Below are 24,110 nucleotides of genomic sequence, written 5' to 3' on the forward strand. Positions count from 1 at the left end.
TTGGCAAGTGCAGGCACAGATCTTTACCACAAGGGTGCAGATATATGGAATCCTTCTTACAAACAGGAAGAATCAAATTACTGTTTAAGGAAACTCTTCCCAAAGGCAGCTTTATCGCTTCATTCATCGCTTTCTCGTAACAAAACACTGAACGGATCTTCATATGCCAGCCACTACACTACCACCAGCTCTTTATATATCAAAAGAAAATCCTAAAGTTTTTGAGCCAATCAAGATGGAAATCTTTTCTCCGATTCTTGTTTATTCTCTTCTATGAGATAATTAAGCCCCACTACTACAAATTTACCCACTTTGTAGATTGAAAGACGTCAAGAAAAACGTACCCATGATATTCTATATGAAAATGGATGCCATTTGCAACATCAAGAAAGCATTCAGAAACACCTAACATTTTCCATTTATACCACTTTTGGTCCTTGGTACACCCTCATAAGTTAAACACACCTAAAAGCGCACACAAACAGAACGATTTTTAAAAAGAAAAAGAAAAAAAAACTGATGCTACGGTTACTTTCATATTCCACAACCCAAACAAGCACCAGTGCACCACAGAGACAACAATCCTAGCATATGAAGAAAAAAAAAATCGAAAGAAAAAAGGATTTAATTTTCAAGGATATGCACCATTAGTAGTTGGAAGATCAGACCAAGAAAATGCTGGATTCCAGTACCCCAATTCAACCCCAGCAACCGAAGTAGACTCCAAAATGGATGAGGAAGATGAAGATGAAGAAGCCATGTTGCCGAGAACCATTGGTGAGTGATGATCAGGATAGAAATTAGTTGATGATGATCTGAGCCGCTGATACAGTTCTTGAATCCCACTGTTTTGAACTTCAGCAACTACAAAGCCATTTTGTGGTTGGGCTTGCAGCTGATTATTTCTCCAGAAAGAGCTGCACAGGCCCAGAGAAGGGACCTGGCCTAGAGGATCGAAGCCCCGTGCATTTAATCCACCGGTTGCAACCGCTGGGTCAGTCGACATCATGTGTGATCCAACCATATTTCCCTCCTCCTTCACATTGACAGAATTAGTCAACGGATTAGGGCTAGGGTTAGGATTTTGAGTAGCCCTCAGTAAGGCCAAGAGATGAGAATTCTGCGGCGAACCCCACAGAATTGGGCTTGATGGAAGGTCGGGATCAAACCCAGTATTTCCAAAGCCGCCTGACCTCCCAATCTCAGATGATATGGTCTTCATCTTGCCGGAGCTTGATTTTCCGACCGATGCTGACATGGTAGGAGTTTTGTTCTTTCGGCATCCGCCTCCGATCGGAACATTTCGGAGTGCACCGCCTTTTGTCCAATAACGGCGACAGGTCTTGCAGAAGTGGCGAGGCTGAGTGAGGTTGTAGTTGTTGTAGTAACAGAACTTTGTGTTGGAAGAATCGCAGCGTGGACACCTCAAGCTTTGGTTGTCTGAGGTTGTCGTAGTTGTTGAGGAAGAAGAAGGAGATGGGGCAGGAGATGGAGAAGAGATTTTCCTCTCTCCCGCTATAAGGCCTGAACCTCCCAACAGTTCTTGGATCATCTTTTCTTCTTTGTAGATCTACAACAATCCAAAAAAAAAGAAAAGCAGAGAGAAGGATTAGTCCTTTTGAGTAAGTGGAAAAGCTAAAGAAAGTAGGTTTTTTGTTGGGTGTATATATGATCAGTGTGCATGTGTGAGAGAGTAGAGGGGTGGAATTACAATATGTCTGCTTCGCCTTTGTAACTTCAATTCACTTGGCTTTGTTGTTTTTGTCGGTGTAAAATAATAGAAGATTGGAGGTGGCAAAGCTTTAATATATAGGAGAAAGCAAACTACTTTAGTCTATTTTAATAACCAAGTGGTTTTTTGGATTTTGGAAATTGGTTGTATATGTCAGTGGTTCTTGGAGGGAAGTGGTCTTTTGTCCATTTCCCAATCCACCAGCTTCTAGTTAGTCATATACATACATTTCTCCCATGAAAATCTAATTTGATCGATCGCAAGACCCCATAATTACCCTAATGATTCCAATAACAATCAGAAGAAAAATGTAAACGAATTAGTGGTTAAGAGTACCTTTCTTTCATATTCTTCATGTTGGTCTTGCTAAGCCAAAATTATTATCACATATATATATATAATAACAGAATTTGTGGTAAGAAGCAAGTTTTCTTTTATTTGTATTCTTTAATTGTATGGGTTGTTAGAATATCATTTCTTAAAACTCAATATTTTTGGATAAATGACGATTTAATATAAACGCGCGTATTAGAACATAGATACTGAGTTAAAACTTTATCTTTGTAATTCATATATATTGCATTTCAATTAAATATTTGATGTATTAAGCCTTATTACGAGAGAGTTTGAACTCACATGTATAATGGAGTGTTAAGTTATTAATTTAAATAATTAAATTTATTATTTTCTGTTAACTTAAACTTTTTTAAATAAATGATATATAGATATGTATATTAACTCAGCTCCTGTTACAAGATGAGATATTCAATTAATTCAATTTTGCTATTCCTTAGAGATTTTCATGAATATTTTTTGATTTGCATCGATCATGTATGTACACGTATATTATATTGCTGAAAGTGGGGAGTAGGGCAGGGAATATATATATAATGATAATAGTAATCAAGTTTTCTAAAAGAATAATCTTCGTTGTGGGGAAGCTTTTTGTGTTCCCTTCCTGAAGATGCTGTTAAGAATAATCATTACGAGTTCAAGGAGAGGACTAATCACGTGGAAATACGTGTAAAGATAACGTCCCTACACCAACTAAAGCCACTGCCCGAAACTTATTGCTTGAATGTTGCTTTCCCGGTTTCCCCACATACATAGCAACCAAAGAACCCAGATATATACACAATATCATATATTATGGCTATAGCCTTCATGTGCTACACATGGAGTTGATTACAAAAACTGTATTACACGCACCACATCAAACAAAGTTACACGTGTGCATATATGGTGTGCTTTAATGATCCATTAATATTGCATGGGCCTTAATATCGTGTAAAATTCTTAATCTGGTTTATGATCAGTTGGTAATTAAAATACACCTTCTATCATCACTAATTATCTTAAAAGTTTAAGATAATACAAATAAATAAATTTAATCATTTAATCAATACTTAACACCTTTTACGATTGAGCAGAGAAGAGAAACCGGCCCTAGACCTCACCCTTCAGAAAACAGATCTAAGTGGAGGGGGGAGCAGATATGTTCCCTCCTCCTCTCCATTTCCCTTTTTTACTCCCCGCTCTTACCCTTCCCCTCCCATTCTGGTTTTCTCTTTTGTTTGTAGGTGTTCTCCGACCAGATCAGCAATTTTGGTATCTCCGCTATACATCCGTCCATCTATCTCTGTGTCGTGCCATTGATCTCCTCCTTAACCGCTGTTGTAGTTTGCTGGTTATGTTTTTACTTTGAATAATAGTTTTATTCTCTTTAGATCTGTCCTCATAGGTGATCAATGGGATGAAGTTTGGTTAGTCAAGTGTGAGGAGTTATTTTTTATGGCCTAGATAGTTCGTTGTGAGAGGTTATCTCTCACTGCCGGTTTAAATAAATTTTTTTAAGATATTTGACTACCATTATTTTAAATCTAGTCTACTCGGAGCAAATCTACTTTTTAACTATTTTTGTACATGAGTTAATGGAAGATGAAAGTCATAGATAACACTTTATTGTTATAATTTTATTTGTATCTATAACTATATAACCCCATAGCATGTGGCTATGATTTGTAAAGCTTTATGCTCGTGATCTTTGATCAATGTAATACTCAGATCTTTCGTTCAAAACAAAAAAACGCTCCCCCCTCATGTGTTGGCTTAAACTAACATTTTAATAGGTATAACTCAACACGTGAAATATTTAATTAAAATTAGGTGAACAACTGAGACAAGGCTCGAACTTAGGGCCTTTAAAGTTAGTTTAAGCTCACACGTGAGGATAGTTTTTTTTTTTGAGTGAACGTGAGGGGAGTGTAGGTTTAGTATTGATTAAACGATTAAATTTACATTTTCCTATCCATTTAAGCATTTAAAATAAGTGATGATTTAACATATTGGAGCTACGTTTATTTGGTTATGCAGGCTAGAAATATATTTTTAAACAAAATCGTGAAAAGTGTGATGTGCGTTTGAAAAAAAAAATAGTAGACTAAAAATATGCAATAATAGGGTAGGTAGGAAAATGCTACTATGGACATGAAGAAATGCAATTAAAAAATAAATGCATTCATATATGGAACGTCAAAGTCATCTGCATATATATATGTCATACGTAGCGAAGAAGCTAGAAAAAATAAATAAATAAATAACAGAGAACTTTGGTAAAGATGTTTAATCTGAAATCATATTAGAGAGATCAAAAACTACAATATTTAATTAAATAGATAAATTCAGATTGAATACACTGCTGAACCATATAAATTAAGGATACGTGAGTGTAATTTTGTAATTATAATTAAGGATGGAAATTTGGGAGAATAATTACAGATTTTGATAGGTTGATTGGTTAGTTACGTGCATACAGCATACTAATAAAGGGGAAATTTCAATGAAAAGACTTTAGAGGTAGAAAAAAGACCCTGGTCATGGACTTGACACTGAATGATTTACGTGCTTGCCTTGGTCTGGCATTAAACCACTGTTCTACCTAAAAAAAAGAAACATAAGACAAACTGTAAATCAATTTACTTGACGTAACCCTTAATTATCAGTGTCCTATTCGAAGATCACTGCTGCACCGTACCATAACCACGTTTAATTAATTACATGGTTGTGTGAACAAGGCTTAATTTTTTCCATGAATTTGTACGTAGTACTACTGTTCGAATGGAGTCTTAATTCAACCATTTAATTTGTGCATAAAAAAATAGACGACTAAGAAGAACTACTTTAAAAAAAGACTATGGAGATGGCGGATGGTGAGAGGAGGGGTCTACATGTCTCAGATTTGCGGTACCGTTTGTCAATCAAAATCTTGATTCTGAGATTATTGATTATGAAGGGGTAAAATCTTATCACTTAAGTTTCAAGATAATATAGCGACCGATGGATAATTATTGATATCTTGGCGTTATCACCACCTTAATTAGAATTTTGGCTTAAGCAGCTCTACAGTGTTGGAAATCTCATTGACTCCACTGTAGATTACATGAATAGCTAGGTTAAGTATAATGCTAAAAATTAGGGTCAATAATTTTTTACACTACTCGCGAATTCAACAAAAAATAATATATCTTATATATACTTATGCTTTGACACGACTCAAAGTCAACATACAACATAATGGCATGTAATTTTTTATACGACCTATTGAACCGACACGAACTCAATACAAAATTAGATGGGTCGTTTAAGTAAATGAGTCGGGTTTATATTCAAGTGTCGACACGACCCGAACCCAACAGGCGAATACGGACGGTCATCCCTACTAAAAACTATATTTTTACTTTACAATACTAACGTGACCGTCCAACCAACGTACTCTTGATCGAATTAATCTTGTTTAATAAACAAAAGATCAAAGGTTGGTTAAAACTGTTAAAAACATTATATTGTGAGATAAAAATTGTGGTTTATAGCATTAACTACTAGTAGGATAATAAGCTTGGTTGCCCTGTATAAATAGATAGAACTAATTTAACTGTTTACCCCTTGCTTTTTCAGGATTAACTTGAACTCCTCTTCACGTTCTTTCAAGTCATAAAATTTAGCAACCCCTAAAGGCTAAGGAAAATTTCTCCAGAAAATCTTGGTTTCCTGATATTGTAGCGACCAGGCCGGCCAGGAAATATACGTTGGATGGTGTTTTTAATTTCTTCTTTTTGGTAAAAGTCAGATGGCTGTTTTGAAGATAAGAGCAAGTCTATCTTAATTAAAAATATAATTATTTATTAATTAAAACTTTTAGACTAACTTGTGATTTAATATTATATTAACCGTGTTTAGTTGGAGTCTGAATTGATCAGGCTGATTTTTTAGTTCAAATTAAGTGGCTTAGACTTAGACATACGCACATGTATCACGATCGATGTAAAGGTAGAATTAATTAATCCCGTTCAAAATCACGAATGAGAAAAGGTAGACAATTGTTTGCTAAAAGAGGTGTGAGCGGTTGATTTCTTCGTGGCGTGTGAGAGGTGAAGGACCATTTGCTGTGGGATTTAGACCCATAAGAAAATGAAATATGAATGGAAAAGGAAAAGCCGATCGAAAGCTTCAAGCATGAGAGGAAAAAGAAAAGAAAAACCGTGTTTGTTTTGCCAGAAGTGCTTGCAATTTGCAACTGCGGGAGTGGACTAATTTTGACAACACGCTACTTTGTTTTTGCTTTTTACGTTGGTTCTTGATTTTTGTTATTCGGAATTATTGGGGGGGTCGGGGGGGATAGTACTACAGGCATACGGTACCCTGACCGCGCGTGCCGTCCGGAGCGCGAGACTCTGCGAAGACCGACAACAACTTTAAGCCTAGGACTCTGCCCGGCTTTAATCCGATTTGGCCGGGCAGCAGAAAACGACGCGAGCTTTATGAGTCTATGACATCTCACAGACACATGGCGGGCAGTCCGGTCAGACAATCTAGTCGCCGTCAAAGGTCTGCACAGGAGCAGTGGGTTTCCTCGATTCTCGGGCTCTCTTTCTCTCCCTTCGCTCAGTCACGGTCAGCTGCTTTCTCTTTTATTAGGCTCCAACACAAAAGATTCGATTCCCGCCGAGTCTCTACAAAAAAACCAAACCGTTTGCTTGATTTTTTTTTTTTTTTATCACAGAGAATCACGTCCGTTCTTCGTTTTTTCTGTCTCTGTGATTGTTTTTTTTTTTGTTTAACGTCAAAGTGAAGGAAAATATACTGATTGATCGATGCAAGGGTATGGCCTATCTATCTATGAGGGGATAGAACCCTAGATAGCAGTGAATTGACAACAATGCATGAGATGGGATGTGTGATAGAATCCCACATTCTACGTGGACCCCGCTCTCTGTCTCCCCTTACCCGGCCAATACAGCTTTTCTAGGGCTCCTCACCTTACCTTCCTTTTTTATTTTATTTTTATTTTTTAAAAATTTTCGAGTGCGATGATGGGTACGTTTTTTGCTCTACTAAAATACGGTCAATAATTCATTCCCCACCCAAATAATGCACGTCTCAGATTCTTTCCTTTCCTGCCGAAGACTCCTAGGAAGACCAAGACCTGCCAAAGACTAGCTCCTAGGATGCTAATCAAGATGTGAATAAGGGAAGAAATAAAAGAATTTGCTATTGATTTTTAGATGGTGTTGTTTGTTAATTTGAGATATAAAAATAAAAGAAGTTTTTGAGTATGAGAAATGATCCTTACACTCATTTCTCACAACAACTCCATAACAAGCTGACGTGGTTGGTAATATTTTATTATTTTTTTTGTTTTGTTTTGTTTTTTTTTTTGTAAAAAAATAGTAAAATATTACCAGCTACGTCAGCTTATTGTGGGGTTGTTGTGAGAAATGAATGTAGGGATCATTTCCCTTTGAGTATTATGTATTTTTAGTTGTTTGCTGATCTTTTTGTTTTGAAAAGAAAATATAAAATATAAAAGAAAAGATGTTATCAAACTAAGCCTAATTTTTGTATTAATTAGACTACACAAAGTACAACTTATTTATAGTTAAATGAGGTTGATAAGATATGGAACAATAATCTACAATAATTAAGATAGAATTTTACAGTATTTAATAGATGAAGTATTATGATATATAATATTTTGAGTATTATGTATTTTTAGTTGTTTGCTGATCTTTTTGTTTTGAAAAGAAAATATAAAATATAAAAGAAAAGGTGTTATCAAACTAAGCCTAATTTTTGTATTAATTAGACTACACAAAGTACAACTTATTTATAGTTAAATGAGGTTGATAAGATATGGAACAATAATCTACAATAATTAAGATAGAATTTTACAGTATTTAATAGATGAAGTATTATGATATATAATATTTTGAGAATGTTCTAAGAATATCATGATAATATTCTATCATAATTATGGTAGGTTCGGCATGCTAAAATGATGATTACTTGGGAAAAAAAATAAATATTACTATAAATACAAGAAGCTTAAATAAAAGAGATGTGCCATACATCTTTTTTTATTCCTTCTCATATTCTTCTCTGTTGATGTGGCATTGTCAAATCACTTTTAAATCAATGAATTAACTATGCTACATCAGTGAAAAATAATTGAAGAATGACATGTAAGAGAATACAAAGTAGTATTTCTCTAAATGGAATGACCATTGCTATTCATTCGTTTGGCAACACATGAATGAAAAAATTTCCTAACTATAATGGAATCAGATTTGAACCAAAATTTCTAAAATACTACTATAGAAATAATATCACAAAAAAAAAAATCGTTCTTTTTTATTTGCACAAAAAAAAAAAAAACATTAATATTCATCGTCTCCCCCATGAGTGGTCGATCGTTCCCTTGGCGTGGCCAGTGACGACAAAGGGTTGTTGAAGATGGCGATAGTGACGAACGATGACTAGCGACGATGGAAGGCCACATAAGATGGCAATGATTGATGACTTAAAAGGTCATCAGAGACGGCAATGGACAATGGTCGGTCACAATGGGGTGCTGCTAGAGATGGCGGCAAGCGATAGCCAATCACAATGGAGGGTCGTCGAAGACGGTAGCGAATGGTGGCCGATTACAAGACAAATGGCCTTTGGAGACGATAGCAGACAATGGCCAATGACGGCGGCAAACAATGGTCAGTGATAGCAACAGACGATGATTGGAGATGGTGGAGAGACATTGAAGATGACAATGGACAATGGCCAATGACAGCAAAGGACAATCGAATATGGTTATCGGCAGTAAGCTGCGCCAGACAATGGCCGATGGTTGGTGATGTCAGCCGGTGGTCAATTATTGGTTGGGCTAGTTGGTGGCCGGAGGGAGACAATAAATATGAATGAATTTTTTTTATTATTATTATTTTGTGCGCTAAAAAAATGAAAAGTATTTTGGGAAAATAATTTTTAAAGCTATTTTATTCTTGAGGGAATAGCTATTTCTTACATTTTTTTTTAGAAGAATAATTAATCCTGATTTTAGGGAGAATAGCTATTTTATTCTTGGGACTATTCATGCGTACCAAAGGTGACATAAATATGAAATCTAATGTTAAAAATGGCAGCGAACAATGGTATATTCTAACATCCTTTCAAACTTAATGCGGTAAGATAGAAACCATCTTGAGTTTAAAAATCAAATCACGAAAACTCCTCAGAGGATGAGATCTAGAGAAGACATCAGCAAGTTGATCAAGATAAGCAATAGAGTGTAACTGTGGACGTCCTACCAAAGATGATGACGAATGAAACGATAATCAATTTTAATATGTTTGGTACGCTCATGAAAGTCATCACTATGGAATATCTTGATAGCACTCCTATTATTACAATAAATAGGGGGAGTCAGTTGTCGAAGGAACCCTCATATTTTATAAATACCACCAAAGTTAAAGAAGTCTGGAAAGGATGTTAGCAATTGCTCGATACATATTCGGCTTCCATACTAGAGTTGGCAACAAGGAATTGCTTCTTAATTACTACTCCAAGCTATAAGAGATTGAGGTGCAAAATAAGAAACAATAGATTGTTGTAGAGCGTCTATATATATGTGGGGTTATTGTCTACCCAATCATCATCTAAAGAGGCCAGCCTACAAGTTCAAGGAGGAGCGTGACAAAAAGAGAAGACCATGAAATAACGCCTCATAACAGATCAAATGATACAAAGAACATGCAACTGCAAAATTAGTAGAGCAAGAAGCAGTTATAACCTAATTAACTACCAAGAGATTTGAGCTAGGCTGCATTACTGTGAGATAAATAAGACTACCAACCGGTTGACAATAAAGATAAATAAGTTGCATTAGAGCATTTTTAGGTTCAGTTTGAGTTTACAATTTAAAATAACGATTTAAAAATGTGCGATTTAAAAAAAAAAAATTTTAAAAAATGCAATTCAGCGTTTGACAAAATCACAATTTAGTCTTTAAAATCACAAATTAGTCTTTAAAATTATGCGTTTTCAAAAAACACCATCTTACCTGCTATTTGAAAAAGCAAATTTTCTACATTTTCAAATTGCAATTTTTAAAAATGCAATTTCTAAACGATTTATGTTATGTGATTTGATTTAAAATTGCACTTATTGTCTATGAAATCGCAATCTCAAACGCACCATTCGTTGCCTCACCAAATTTTACTAATTAAAATAGTCGAAAAATTATTTTTCTCTATTTTAACCATCTACTTTAATTTTTTAAAGCACTCCCAACAGTCTCACCATATTAGATATTCACTATTATTATTCCATTTAAATAATATATATATTTTTTTTAAATGAGGTTGTGTGTGATGCACGAGAGAAATAACAAAAAAGGAAAGTGGAGAAAATTTTATTAGTTTTTTATTATTTTGGGTTTTTCATCAAATTGGTAAGGCTGCTGGGAGATTCATTTTGGAACAATTTTTTGATTATTTTGATGAGTCTAATAAGAATGCCTAGTAGCCTTATCAAATTTTATTCACCAAAGTAGCTAAAAATCACTTTTCTCTATTCTGGTTAGTCACTTTTTTAAAATTTTTCCAACAGCTTAACCATTTTAACTATTCACTAGCTATCACTATTCCATTTAAATAATATTTTTTCAGATTTATATATTATTTATCTATTTTATATTTTTATACAACAAGCTACTATACACCTTCATCTTTAGATTATATCATTGATAAGAAATTCACAGAAGTTTTCATTTACTTCTCAACAAAATTCAAGAAAGAAAAAAATAAAAGATAAATGAAATAACCACAAAGTTTATGTCAGGGACAAAAAAATCTCTATGTCTATGAAATAAATACATCATCATGTGTGATAGATGGGAGAAGGGAGAAGAAAATTGGAGAAAAAAGGAAAAAAGTGTGTTGATCATGTAAGAAAGAAGGGAGAAACAAAATTTGTGAGAGAGTTGATGAGTAAATATTACTCATCAAAATTGATGAGTATTTTCACTCACCAAAACTTTTTGGTTAAAGTTTGGTTAAAGTGGTGAGATTGCTGAAAGTAGTTTTTTAGTATTTTCATCAAATTGGCTCATCAAAATAGCTAAAAAGCTATTTTGGTGAGGCTACTAGGAATGCTCTTACATGTTTTATGAGTGTTTTATATTTTGATTTAAAAATATTTTAAAAAAAAAAAAATCGGGATATACAACCAAACAACATAGCAAGAAAATGGGGGCCTTTCGTGAGATTGATTAGGATCTACAATTACTTTGTCAGAATTTGAAAGAATTCGAGTAGGTGATTGTGAGAAACTACTTATGGGACCCACTTAATCAAATAAAAATTGAATTGTTCAATTACTTATTCGGCCAAGTGAGTCTCATAAGCGTTTTCTCGTAATCACTTATCTAAATTTTTTTAAATTTAAACAAATAATTATAAAAGATGCTATCCGCTCGTGAACCAGATGTTAAAAAGGAATCGCTGATAAGACGCAATTCCTTGACATACTCTTAACTCTATGGCCTTGTTTGAAATCCCCATTCCCCTTCCCTCCCCTTCCCTTCACTTCTCCCAAAAAATATCAATTTCAAAATATTCTTACTTTTTTTACTTTTTATATCAAATCAACACTTTTTTTATTACTTTTTAAATAAAAAAACTCACTACAATACAAATTTTTCTCACTTTTTCATATAAATTATTTCAACTTTATATCACATCAATCATATTTTTTAATCATTAAAAAAAAATTCCAAAGGAAAGGGAAAGGGAAAGGGGATTTCAAACGGGGCCTATACCTTTGCTCGTCCAAATCAGTCTTTCAAACACCAGAAAAGAAATATTGTCCCTTTTGATCATTGCACAATTTTCTTGTACACAAGAGGAGGCTTTGTCTTCACGGTACTCTCTTGGGATCCACGTACAGACCTCATGCCTAGCTAAGCTATTGAATCTAAATGTTTCCGTAATTTCTAGCCATTCAAACTTCAAAGACCTATAGAGGAGGAAATAGCCTCAAGGGCATTACTAGCTTGAAAGGAGAGAAACATGGGGTTTGAAAGAGTCTTTGTGAGATTGACCTATATATCAAAACAGAAAGTGAACTTTCACAATTATTTCGATAAGTAAACTTTCTTACATTTAATTTTTGAATCGTTAAAAATCTATACCAGAAACTATAGATAGTTGTTACTTCAACAATTTTGGTACTAGTTAGGCCCTCTTGAGAATTGAGATAGGCCATCAGCAATGGGAAATCCAATGGAGGCTTCAATATTCCTGACAAAAGCAAAGATGGACAAGATCCTTCCTGCAGGAGTACTTTGGACAAAGCTTGCATGTGGGTTGATTCTTATTGGAGTGGCCCGCGGGCAGGAACTCACAAAAAAAAAAAAAAGGGTGTAGGATAGGATGAAGAGCAAGGCAGAGAGAATTTTGTTACTGACATCCTAAGGACCCCCACCACGTCCAAGATGCCTGCCAATCCAATTTTCTATTACCAAGACTAAGATTTGGATTTCTATAGGAGTACCTAGCATTTTTTTTAAAAAAAAAAAAATTATTTCTATTGCGGGCTTTGGCAACAAGCTAATCTCTTTATAAGTGTAATGCATATTTTAATGTTTAGTTTCTATGTGATTGTACCATTTCAGTGATTTAGTGATCTTCATTGAAAATCCCAATCAATGTGCATGGAAGATTGAGATATGGAATGTTTGATTTGCTAACTTAACAGTATCTAATATTTAAATCTGAGAGTTTGGTAGGACTACATTCTTCTGGGGCTCGATGATTTTAATATATAATAACAAAATTGTTCAGTCAACCACGTTATAAGGCTTGGTTGGAAGAAGAAACGAATAACCAGGCCTCAGCAATTAGTTTAAGGGTTCGTCTGGTTTAACAGTTTTAAAAATTAGCCATTTTAAAACACAGTATAATAAAAATATGTTTTTTAAAAATGTAATTAAGTGTTTGGTGAAATTTTAGTTCGGCCTTTAGAATCTCAGTTTGACATTTAAAATGATACTTTATTGATTGTGATAATTTAAAAACGTGATTTTTTCTACGTTTTGAAACCCTTTTTTTTTTATTCATACGTAGTACTCCTAAACAAAATATTTTTTTTATAATTTTATTTAAAAATGTACTTTTAACCTGTAAAATCGCAAGGCATATATAACATACTCTTAGTGCAAAATGAATGATTGGCATATTAAAAAACTCGTATATTTAAATTAATCGTGTGATGCATTAAGGAATTTGAGAGACTATTTGTTGGGATATTAATTTAATACTTAAATTCATTATTTCTTACAAGCTTTTAGAATAATTAGAATTTAACATCTAGTGTAAGAGCAGGAATTATGAGTTTGATCTATGATTCTACATTTTATCTTCTATGTCAGTTAAATATTTTAGGTATTAAACATTACTTATTGAAGGGTGTTTAAGCCCAAATATAAAAGAGAATATTAAAATATTAATTAAATAATTAAATTTATTTTATTCCACTTAAAATTTTAGGATATAATATTCAATACCATTAATCCTGCTATGCATTCGACAAGAGGAAGATATATATCACCTGAACATGCATGGATTTGTTTGTTAAAACTTTTTCCTTTCTCCCATTTGTTTCTTTTTTCAAAACAAAAATATTAGAGCAATGCAATCTTCACACTCATTTTTTACTCAAATTTCACACTGGCTGACGTTGCGTGTTTTAAGTGCTTTTCTATGTCAGCCACTTAAAAAAAACAAAAGGAAAACCATTTAAAATACGTAACGTCAGCAAATATAAAATGGGTATGATAAATGGCATTATTCAAACATTAACAAACAACTCAAAACATAAAACACTTACAAAGAGTAATGCTAAGAACTATATTTTTATCCCACAATGCTGATGTAACAATCCCAACTAATATTTAAATTCTTTTTTTTTTTTTTTAAATAACTTATCCAAAGGTTGGTTAAAGCTGCCATGTTAGTATTATGAGATAAAAATGTGGTATGTAGCATTATACCACTCACAAAACACTAAAAACCGTTTTCACCATTATGTCACATCAGAACGGTATTTCAAATAAAAATAAAAAATATCCCTAAAAATATAAAACAACAAATTGAGAACAAGATGCTATGTCTGTTGGGGATACTATTATTAAAGAACACAAAAATACGTATATCAGGGATATAAACCTAGAAGAAATTCGCAGGAAATCATGAGCTCTGTTTGTTGAAATTTTTGTTTTGTTTTGTTTTTTTCTTCAAATAAAAACATTAACAAATAATCTAAATACAAAATATTCATAAAAACTTTAAATCATTTATGTCATGTTAGAACATTTTTTTCAAATTAAAAAAGAAAAAAGGAAAAAAGAAATACCCCAAAACACGTTAACAAACAAAACCCATACGTGAAGGATTGTAAAAAACCTTTAACCATAGAGAAATGATAAGCTAAGTATGCAAGACAAAGAGAGCCTAAATGATGGGATTTAAATAGGTTTAGATTGAATTTGAATAATTTCAAATAATTTGTAAGCTCTTGTATACAATTATATCAAGTGATAACAGTGAAAATATACTTTTATTGGGCTCTACCATAGTGGTGAAAGAATGTACATATCTAACACCAAACAACCCGTAAATTTTTATGTCTTATTTGTCTTTTTATTCCGATTATATATTTAATTTTCATTTTATTATTAAGCTTAAGCTTTTCTATCCTTATTATATACTCTAATAAATGCTAGTAAGTTTTCAAGCTAGGTAAAATGATATGCATTGGACTTGCGTAGAAGTTCCAAGCACAAATCCCAACAAAGATAAACGTATCCCCACTTTGTCTTCAACTAAAGAAGCTTTCACTACGTACGTCCTCCGTAATCCGTATAAATGAAAAAAAAAGAAAAAAAAAAGAAAAGAAAAAAGCTTCATATATATATATATATATAGCTAATAGCTGCTATGACATGAGCATGTATGCTATATATATATATATATAGCTAGCTGCCATGACATGAAGATGAGTATGCTATGGGATTGATGAAATTCTAGCTACGTACGTGTCCCTTTGACATTATTGCAAACAAAACTAAGTGGTGTAAGCTATGGCATTATTCTCTAAAAATGAAATCGACAAATATGGAGCCCACAAGAGTTTTGCAGGAACAAGGTGAACGAATCCCACGGAGGACATTGTCTTCCACATGAATAAATACAAAACCATAAAGTTCAATTCTGTGATTAACTTTGCCTACACCATTTTTTTCTACCCATCATTACATACAATCCAAGGGGTTGGACATTTGAAGATAGTGTCCCCATCGTGTTTCAAACAACTGTTTGAATGATTTTAATGAAAGTGGTTTGGTAAAGTTGATCAAAACTGTATGTGTTTGTATTGTGTTACAACACGGAATCATGTGATTGGTTAATATTGACTTAAGTATTAGAGTGAGACCGTCTGTCACTCACATCAAGCTCTTTTACTGATTTTTATTATTTCACAGGAATGATAAAAACATTTCAAAAGCTTGTGTTACCGTACCGAAAACTACCTTTGAAAAAAAAAAAGAAAAAAAATATAACAAATAGAAGCAACAAGTCTTCTAATGGGAGGAAATACAAGCCAATATTGCTTGAAAAAGAACGATAAAACTCAATATCACTAACATTCTTAATTTTAACTTAAGGAACCATCACACATATGCTGTAGAATTAATATTATGTTTGTAGGTATCTAAAAGGAAACAAATTAATCACCTTTTTTCTATGTAAGGTAAAAGACAAACCAAGTGTTGGAAGTAGGAAATTAAAAGAAATACAGGATAGACTATGCTTAAAGGAAAGTTGTGCAACACAAGGTATGTGGAAATTAAATCTAAATTAGGGAAGGGAGTTTAATTTTGATAGGGAACGTCCATAAGGGAAAGAATTGTGTTGGAGACCATCCTAATTTACCTCGTGATTTGGCTCTATTAATTGAGGGACTAGCTAGCTAGGTACTGTTGGTCTGAATCCTGTTCGAACAAGGTCAGGGTCTAATTGATAAATTCCGCCAGAACTCCCGAAGGCCCGGTTGCACTTCTGATCGAACAAAGGTGCGACCGAGCTCTTCTGTCTTGTTTGAATCTGTACTGCATCAAACACAGTACTCCAAAACATATTAACAAACCAATTCTTTATGTATCATTTTCCTTTATTTATTCATCCATTTCAATATTATTATTTGAGGTAACACCAGATGATCATTTACGATGCCCCGTTTTATGTCTGTACGCAGTTAGCTAGCAAAATTGCGCCCGATCCTCTTGATACAACAATTCAAGAATGATCAAACACTTGACTATAATAATTATTATTTACAATAATGGTGTATTATATTCCTGTTGTTATTTGATGTAATGTCATATCAATATTTAGTTTGAATTGAGTTTTGTCCTATTACAGAGATTATGATTAAAAGGTGTACGTGAGATCAGTGGAATTGATTTAGAATTATATATTCTCATTCTCAATGTAATGATGGACATGAATTTGAAAAAGTGTAGTTATTTATACGTACGTTGTTTGTAACATGATGTTCCTCCTGTTGGGAGTGGTGCTATAGATAATGATTTTTAGGCATCATATCACTTTCAGTACCTATGCACAAGCACACGTTAATTGAACGATCGATCGATACAAAGAATTGAAGTGGCATGTATGGTATGGTCAGTTTTCGATCTTCTTCCTTTTTCACTTCTTTTTATCTTTCTATTATATTTTGTTGGTTTTTCTTCTTTTGATTTTGATGTTGATCGATGTTACTTTCTGGGATTTCATTGTCAACGACAAAGAGACGACTAAGACTACAAATGAAAATGCAAAATCGCATTCAGATTGCTTTGGAAAGTTGGAATTAATTCCATCTTTTAGATCTGCCAATGTGGAAACCTGCTAAGAGTCTAAGACTAGGTTTTGATTGGAAATTGTCCATAGGTGGCATTAGAATAAAACTGTCCTTTCCACCAAGGACCCAACTAACCAAAAATTGGACTGATCGATCGATTAACAAGCAATTCTTTCGATGGAATTGCTAAAAATTTAAAACAGTAATTGTGGGAGAACAAATATGGAACCTACCTATTCAGATAGGTGGTTGGATGAGTAATGCTAAAAATTATTATTATATCTCTCAAAAAATAATGTTTTTAAAATCATCACTAAACTTGAAATTAATTATTATTAAATTTTGATTGAGTGGTGATTTTAAAAGGCATATCGATAAAATATTGACTTCTAGAATTACTCGTGGCGGGATAACCCAAAACTTATTTGGACAGGTAAATCTCATATGGGATTTCTTATAATTGTTGGCCAAATTGCTAGATATTCCAATCCTAAAAATTATCTCTGCAACAATCTTGGCTTTGAGTAGCATATATGTTAAATAAAGCACTTAACCAATTTGAATGCAAACAAGGAAGATAGAGTACGTCATAGACATCCTTTGTTTGGTTGGTTCCTTCAATAGTTGGACAATCACCAAGGTTCATAGAAGTGGAAACTATTGCACTTATAACTTAGCCAAATGGGCCACTATATCCAAATTTACTGAAACCGTTCATTTTTATTATTTTTCTTTATTGGACCTTCCACTTGAAAGTGGACAGAATCTCTCTTTGTAGACTATTTCCCTTTGTTTCCATTATTTCTTTGTTCTGTTTGTATCTTATTCTTAATTATTAAAAAAAAGAAAAAAAAAAAAAGTCATGCACTTACTACAACTATAAAAGAAGCACAAAAACCCACCGATCATATAAAAATTGAGTAATACTAATTGCAAGACTCCTATAATTTTTTTTATTCCCTAACTGTGATATGGTTTTTAAAACTGTCATTAGATTTGAGATGAAACATTATTTTTATTAAATTTTGATCCAATGATAATTTTAAAAGTCATATCACATTTGTGTGGATAAAAAGAGAATAAAAGTATTGTATATAACATTACTCATTTTTCATTAAATAGAGGACGGAGAATGGAGAGATCCTCTCCCCAAAAGTACCAATTTAACTAGCAACTAGCTGCCAAGATCATCAAAATACTTGTCATCAATTGTATACAATTGAAAGCTATAATTATCATTACCTTAGTAGTGTCACTAATACTTACTAGACATAATTATTTTAAAATATTTAAGCTGAATAAATTAACCTTAGAGTAATGCTATTTAGTAGACTGTTACATAACTTAATGACAAACAGTGAAAATTAGCCCTTAGATCAACACTAGTAAAAAAAAAAAAAAAAAAATTAATTACTAATTTACTAAAAAAAAAAAAAAAAAAAAAAAAAAAGAGTAAAAAAATGACAGATCAACATCCAATAAATTGAATATTTTAATCCCATATAAAAAATTATTTATACCCAAAAAAATAGAAACATAGTAAGAAAAATTGAAAATTAAAAATCATAGTCAAGACAAATAAGTGAATTTTCTCATTTTCGAGCTTGCTTCAAAAATTCATTCTTATAGCCCAGTTCCTCTGGGCCCATATAGCTTAACCCAGTTAAACATATCCAACCTAATCGGATTAGCTTATACTCCAAATTCAAACAGTCCGACCAGAACCCGATCAAATTGCTCTCTCGTCGTCGACTTCACGCCAAAAAGCTAGGGTTTTGATCTTTGGATTTTTCCTGCTGAAGATACCCTTCATCACCGGGCACCATGAACTGCGAAGTTTGCCAACTCAAAGAATTGGTAAAGCATTATCCACACGCACACAGTCAAAGAAAATAATTTGCTTGAGTTAATCAGTGTGTGATTTTATACAAATTCGTCCTAATATTTTAATAAATGTTTGTTCGTAGGAAGTGGAGCACTTTGAGATAGGAGAAGTTCTACGCTGTAAGAACTGTTTCAAATTTTTATCATGTTTTTAAGGTTGTTTGTGTGTGTAAATATTGCTGAGCGTTTTGGCTTACTATATAAAAGTTTTGGTTCTTTAATATTATTAATTTGGGAAATTTATAACTAGGGTGTATTACTAATCTATAAATATATTACCATTTATAAAGCTGTGTTATTTGGTAAGCTATATTACTGGTATATGCTATTCGGTAGTCATTTTTCAGAAAAGGAAACTTGTGTTCAGATTTTGATATATTATTCAAATCCAGTAATCTAACTTAGGTTGAGCAATTCAAGGTATTTTTTTATACGAATTACTAGGACTCTGTATCAGTGTGAAGGCATGAATCTGTGACCCTTTTTCTGATTCTTTTTTGAAGTGTTTATCTCACTTGAGTTTTAAAGTGTTTGTGGTTCCTAAAGATTGACTGAGGTTGGGTTGTGGCAACATTTATTCAACTCCGGTTGGGTATGAAATGGTTTACCAGTGTTATCATTACTTGGACTCTGTATCAGTGTGAAGGCATGAATCTATGACCCTTTTTCAGATTCTATTTTGAAGTGTTTATCTCACTTGAGTTTTAAAGTGTTTGTGGTTCCCTAAAGATTGATTGAGGTAACTGAGGTTGGGTTGTGGCAACATTTATTCAACTCCGGTTGGGTATGAAATGGGTTACTAGTGTCATCATTCTTTCATAGTTGCGTCGATAATGAAGATCAGAGGATAGTGTTGGTAGAAGCTTTTGTTTATGGCAGCGTTGAAAGGATATTAGGGCTAAGCAGATTAGAATACTATGCATTTTGTGAAATTGTGCAATATTATTTCTTTCCTTATGTTGCACTATGATAAAACAATACAAAGAATGAGAGGACGACATGGGGGAAAATTCCATGGAGAATTCAGTTTGTTGTATGTGAGGATTGACAATCGGTTATCTTCCTGATGCCCATGGGTGTGTTTAGAATTGAGGTTATTTCTGGTTGTATAGTAGGCATAGCATGCTCAAGTGGTTTTAATTTTTTGTGACAAGCCATCTAAGTTAGTTTTGTAAAGTTACATACTGTTGTTTATACTATTATTTCTATATTTTTAGTGCTGACTACATCTGCACCTCAATTAACGCAGTAGAACTGTTTGTTTTCATCTTATCTGAAAACTCAATAATAATGGGTGCAGGCATACTACACACGATTGTGTTTCATCGAGCTTTAGGTCTAGTGCGGCCCAAAGACATTGATTTGGAACTTTTTGAAATTACATATGTAAGTGATTCTGTATTTCTTCTGTTGATTAGCTGTTCTTGGTTGGATGCATCTTAGTTTCTCATACTTTGTAAGTAGTTAAGGCTCTGTGAAGTAGTCGGGACTTATTTTTCCAACATAGTGCATTCCCTTGCTTATTAGATATGTAACAACGATTTACAACGATTAATTGTTGTGTTGCATGGCCTTTTACTTTTCTTTACTGAATAACGTTGTGCAGCAAGTTCCCACCAAAATAATGCATTCACATACCCGTATACTTCAAGACATTGCTTAATGCTGATTGCAAATCATGTTACACTGCACTAGTAGAGACATATACCTACCTGTTTTGACACCTAAACAAGAGACAGAATTTTATTTGTTATTTAATGTTGGCCTAAGATAGCAAAATTACTGCCTTTTTTGCTGGACATTTACAAGATTATGTTATGGCATCTTATAAAGTTTTTTGAGATGTACATTCCAACTTGAAACAGTTTGATTCTATGTTGTACTTTTTCCTTGGGTGGTTGAAGATTAAGCCTTTCTTTGATTTTGTTTACCTTTCTTGTTGTATAGGTGCAATGTGGTGATGCAGAACTTGAAAATAAAATAGATGAAAAGATTGAGCAATTCATTGGTTGGGTAGAGAAACACCCAAACAAGAAAAGTCAGGTCTGTGGTTCGCCAGTTGTTATCAGTTACCGTGTTATAGGATATGTTGATAATGTGTAAATATCCTAGAGACCTTTATAAATGGATAGAATTCTCTTAAAAGCTGAGACCGCCAATCTTTAAAATTGCATTCGCCACTTGACTAGTGTGTTCTTTTGTTTGCCTTTTATCATTGTTGAACATGTTTAATCTATCAGGGCCGTGGACACACTGATTTGACTGCATACTGCAATCAATTTTTTTTATTTTTTTTAGTTGGAATCCAATACTCAATCCTTAACAAAAGAATTGAGGTTTTTGTCTCAAAACATACCATTATCACTTTATTCATTTTCCATTTCCCTTATATTTTGAATCTTGCTTTTTGGAGTTTATGCTAGCATATTACAGTTTTTTATTTTTTTGACGTGCTCATACATTCTACGATTGATAGTGGTTCACACAGGACTTTTGCATCGTGCCTTTTATTTGTTGTCAGCACTTCTTTTGCATCATTCTCTGTTAAGATGTAGTTTGCACATTTTTCTTTTCGATCTCACCAATTTACTACTGCATTAACAACACAGATATGCTTATCGTTCTATGAAGTGAAAAACAGACAGCCTTCTTGGTACTTTAATAAAGTTGAACGCCAATATTGGGAACAATGGTATATCAATTTGAACGTAGTCCAACATACCAAAGCACATTCTAGCAAGTTCAATCATTCCAAAGCTGTAGTTGATCCCGGAGGTGCAATTCCTATTGTTCATTGAAATAAAGATTTTCATGTGCTTCACTCTTCCTAAGTTCCTAAGATAAGCTGATATCTTCTTTCCTCATTCTACTGAGTGCAGAGAGCGCAGCAGAGGAGAGAAGTGCTCGCAGGGCAGCACTTGAAGCATCTCTCCGTGAGGTATTGTTTCAAATAATAAAATTCGTGAATGAGAAAAAGGATCATGTTCCTCCCATCCCAACTCGTGAAGGTGTTGTCTGTTTTCCGTGTGAAATCACTACCCCAAGGTGAGTTGTCTTTCCATCTCATCTTATTTTAGTGGTGTCAATTTAGCTAGTTAGTTGTTTAGAGTGTTTATCTGAAACCGCTATTATTTCTCATTTTCTATTTTGGAATATTTTCAAGTTTGTTGGTTTTTTTTTTTTTTTTACACCATGTCATAGAGTGGCTGTTTATTGGACGAGTTTTATGCTATTGCTCAATTGATCGTGGGGAGAGGTAGGTCCAGCTTGAAGGCGTCTTGAGAAATGACTGGGTCTGGCCCATTGCTCAATAGAAGTTTTTATGGATTTCCCCCCACTCAACAGAAAAAAAAAAAAAAGAAAAAGAAAAGAAAAGAAAAGAAAAGAACAGGAAAAAAAAAAAAAACAATTTATTTTCCAATCCTGCATAATTGGCCATGGAGCCAGATAGGTTCTGGTTACAGTTGTTAGTTGCTTGAAATAACATACACACGAGGAAGCCACTGTAATACATACTTTTGATGCATAGTACCTTTAGGATATTTTATAGATAGTGGCTAATTGTGGTCTCTGTTAGCTAATACATGCTCCTGTTGATCAAGCCTACAATTTTAGTTGATGAGATTAGAGCATGGTTAGTTCTTGGTTACAAGCACAGAAACATGCTTTATAACTCACAGGTTTTGATCTTTAAACAAAGGCCAATTCAATATGTGTGGGCTGAATTTAGCGAAGCTAGAAATTGAAATGCATGTTATAGAGATCAATGACCACAGTCTTGAGTCTCACAAAGGATTTGATGTGGTTCACTTTCTGCCTGTTCTATTTATGAAAACCATCCAGTACCAGCAGGTTTGATCTTGGCAAGCCATTGTTTAGTTGATAATGAATTCAAGCTTATTAGAACTATGTGTTAATCCTTTGTTACCGAACAAGCGGCATCTTTGTGGAACAAAGTGTATTTAGAAGTATGTTCCTTGGGGTCAGATTAGATTTGTTGACTGCCCTTCATGCCTTGCTCTTTTAATAATGTCCTGTTTCTTATAATTATTTCTGTAAGAAAATTTAGCTAAAGCTCATGCTTAGAGTGCTGAGATTACGTTCTGCTTCCATTGGCCAGTTCATCGGATTCTGCATTTGGAATGGACATGATCAAGAGGATGCTCCAAACTGGGCATCCAACCATGCTCAGCTGATCATCAAATTTCTGTGGCTATGCCACTTATTGCCATCGTGTTGCAGAAGCAAAACGGATTCTTATGTACATGGTGTTAGCAAAGACGTATATATGAGGTGTGGGTGCAGAGAGCTGCTGAGCCCAGCAAAAGGTCGATTCACTGGAAAGGAAGTATTCCTAGGTGCATATTAATTTGCTTTATCTATGGAAAAATTCTCCCCTTGTAAACAAATCCCCCCAGCCACTTTTTCCATCTCTCTCGTGTTTATATCTTATTGTTATATATTGAATCGATACAAGTTTGATCAACGAGGATCACAGAGGTCATGGTGTCACATATTATAGGTAAATTAGGGGTTGCTTGCTGAGTGAAAATGATGGAAGTTGTATGGGCAGAGTGGTTTAGGATCTGTGAATGGATCCGATGGTCTGGAGATTCCTTTTGTCAAATATCAGCATGATTTGATAATGTAGACTATCAGTCACTAATATTGAATTATTGATACTCTGTTCCGGGAGGTGCCCTTGACCTATTTGTCTGTTTCATGCGTGGGCATCCTTTACTGTAAATTTCATCTCCTAGCTAAAAAGGTCAAAAAAGGGAAGAAAAAAAAAAAAAAAAATGACCCACATCCATGTCATTTTTTCTGATTTTTAAATTTGCAGTTTGAATTTGCAACCTGGGGTTTTGATCTTTAAGGCCCTTTTAATCCCACCCCATTAGGATTTTCGTTAATTCCTAGTGGAGGAAACAAAAATAACAAAATTATCCATTTATTATATATATTACAAAAAAAGAAGGGTGACAAAATGATTTTAGATTTTTTTTTTTTTTTTTTAAAAAAAAATATTATTTTTAACTAACAATATAGTTGTATTTTTATAAATTTTATAGGGGTGGAATGAACATTTTATATGCTAGCCGTTTAAGTTAACAAAATAATTAAACGATGGCATTGTTTTTTTTTTTTTTTTTTTTTTTTTTTTTTGAACGTAAAAGCCTTCTTCATTGCCAGAACAAAAGCCCGGAGAAACAACAAACGGTTACAGTAATAGGACAAATAC

At 33.5% G+C, this 24,110-nt stretch overlaps 2 protein-coding genes across 2 annotated transcripts; one reads left to right on the forward strand and one right to left on the reverse strand.

Annotated features, from left to right (window-relative positions):
• Positions 1-394: 394 nt before the first annotated feature.
• On the reverse strand, positions 395-1,785 carry LOC133864944 (dof zinc finger protein DOF2.4-like). The gene is made up of 2 exons (XM_062301395.1): positions 1,712-1,785; positions 395-1,570 (listed from the first exon to the last, which is right to left on the reverse strand). The coding sequence occupies exon 2, from the start codon at positions 1,550-1,552 to the stop codon at positions 632-634; it is 921 nt and encodes a 306-aa protein (XP_062157379.1). The 5' UTR covers positions 1,553-1,570; positions 1,712-1,785; the 3' UTR covers positions 395-631.
• A 16,888-nt stretch (positions 1,786-18,673) lies between these two features.
• On the forward strand, positions 18,674-23,578 carry LOC133864914 (autophagy-related protein 101). Its single transcript, XM_062301355.1, has 7 exons — positions 18,674-18,841; positions 18,952-18,988; positions 20,169-20,254; positions 20,816-20,911; positions 21,478-21,643; positions 21,748-21,913; positions 22,989-23,578. Exons 1-7 carry the CDS (start codon positions 18,809-18,811, stop codon positions 23,062-23,064), a joined length of 660 nt encoding a protein of 219 aa, XP_062157339.1. The 5' UTR covers positions 18,674-18,808; the 3' UTR covers positions 23,065-23,578.
• The last annotated feature ends 532 nt before the right edge of the window (positions 23,579-24,110 follow it).

Source organism: Alnus glutinosa, chromosome 3 (genome assembly GCF_958979055.1).
Source record: "Alnus glutinosa chromosome 3, dhAlnGlut1.1, whole genome shotgun sequence".
NCBI lineage: Eukaryota > Viridiplantae > Streptophyta > Magnoliopsida > Fagales > Betulaceae > Alnus > Alnus glutinosa.

Coding starts and splice junctions, on each gene's coding strand:
- LOC133864914 (XM_062301355.1), top strand. CDS start 18,809: ATGAACTGCGAAGTTTGCCAACTCAAAGAATTG. Junction 21,644..21,747: donor AGCTGTAGTTGATCCCGGAG/GTGCAATTCCTA, acceptor TACTGAGTGCAG/AGAGCGCAGCAGAGGAGAGA. Junction 21,914..22,988: donor TGTGAAATCACTACCCCAAG/GTGAGTTGTCTT, acceptor TCCATTGGCCAG/TTCATCGGATTCTGCATTTG.
- LOC133864944 (XM_062301395.1), bottom strand. CDS start 1,552: ATGATCCAAGAACTGTTGGGAGGTTCAGGCCTTATAGCGGGAGAGAGG.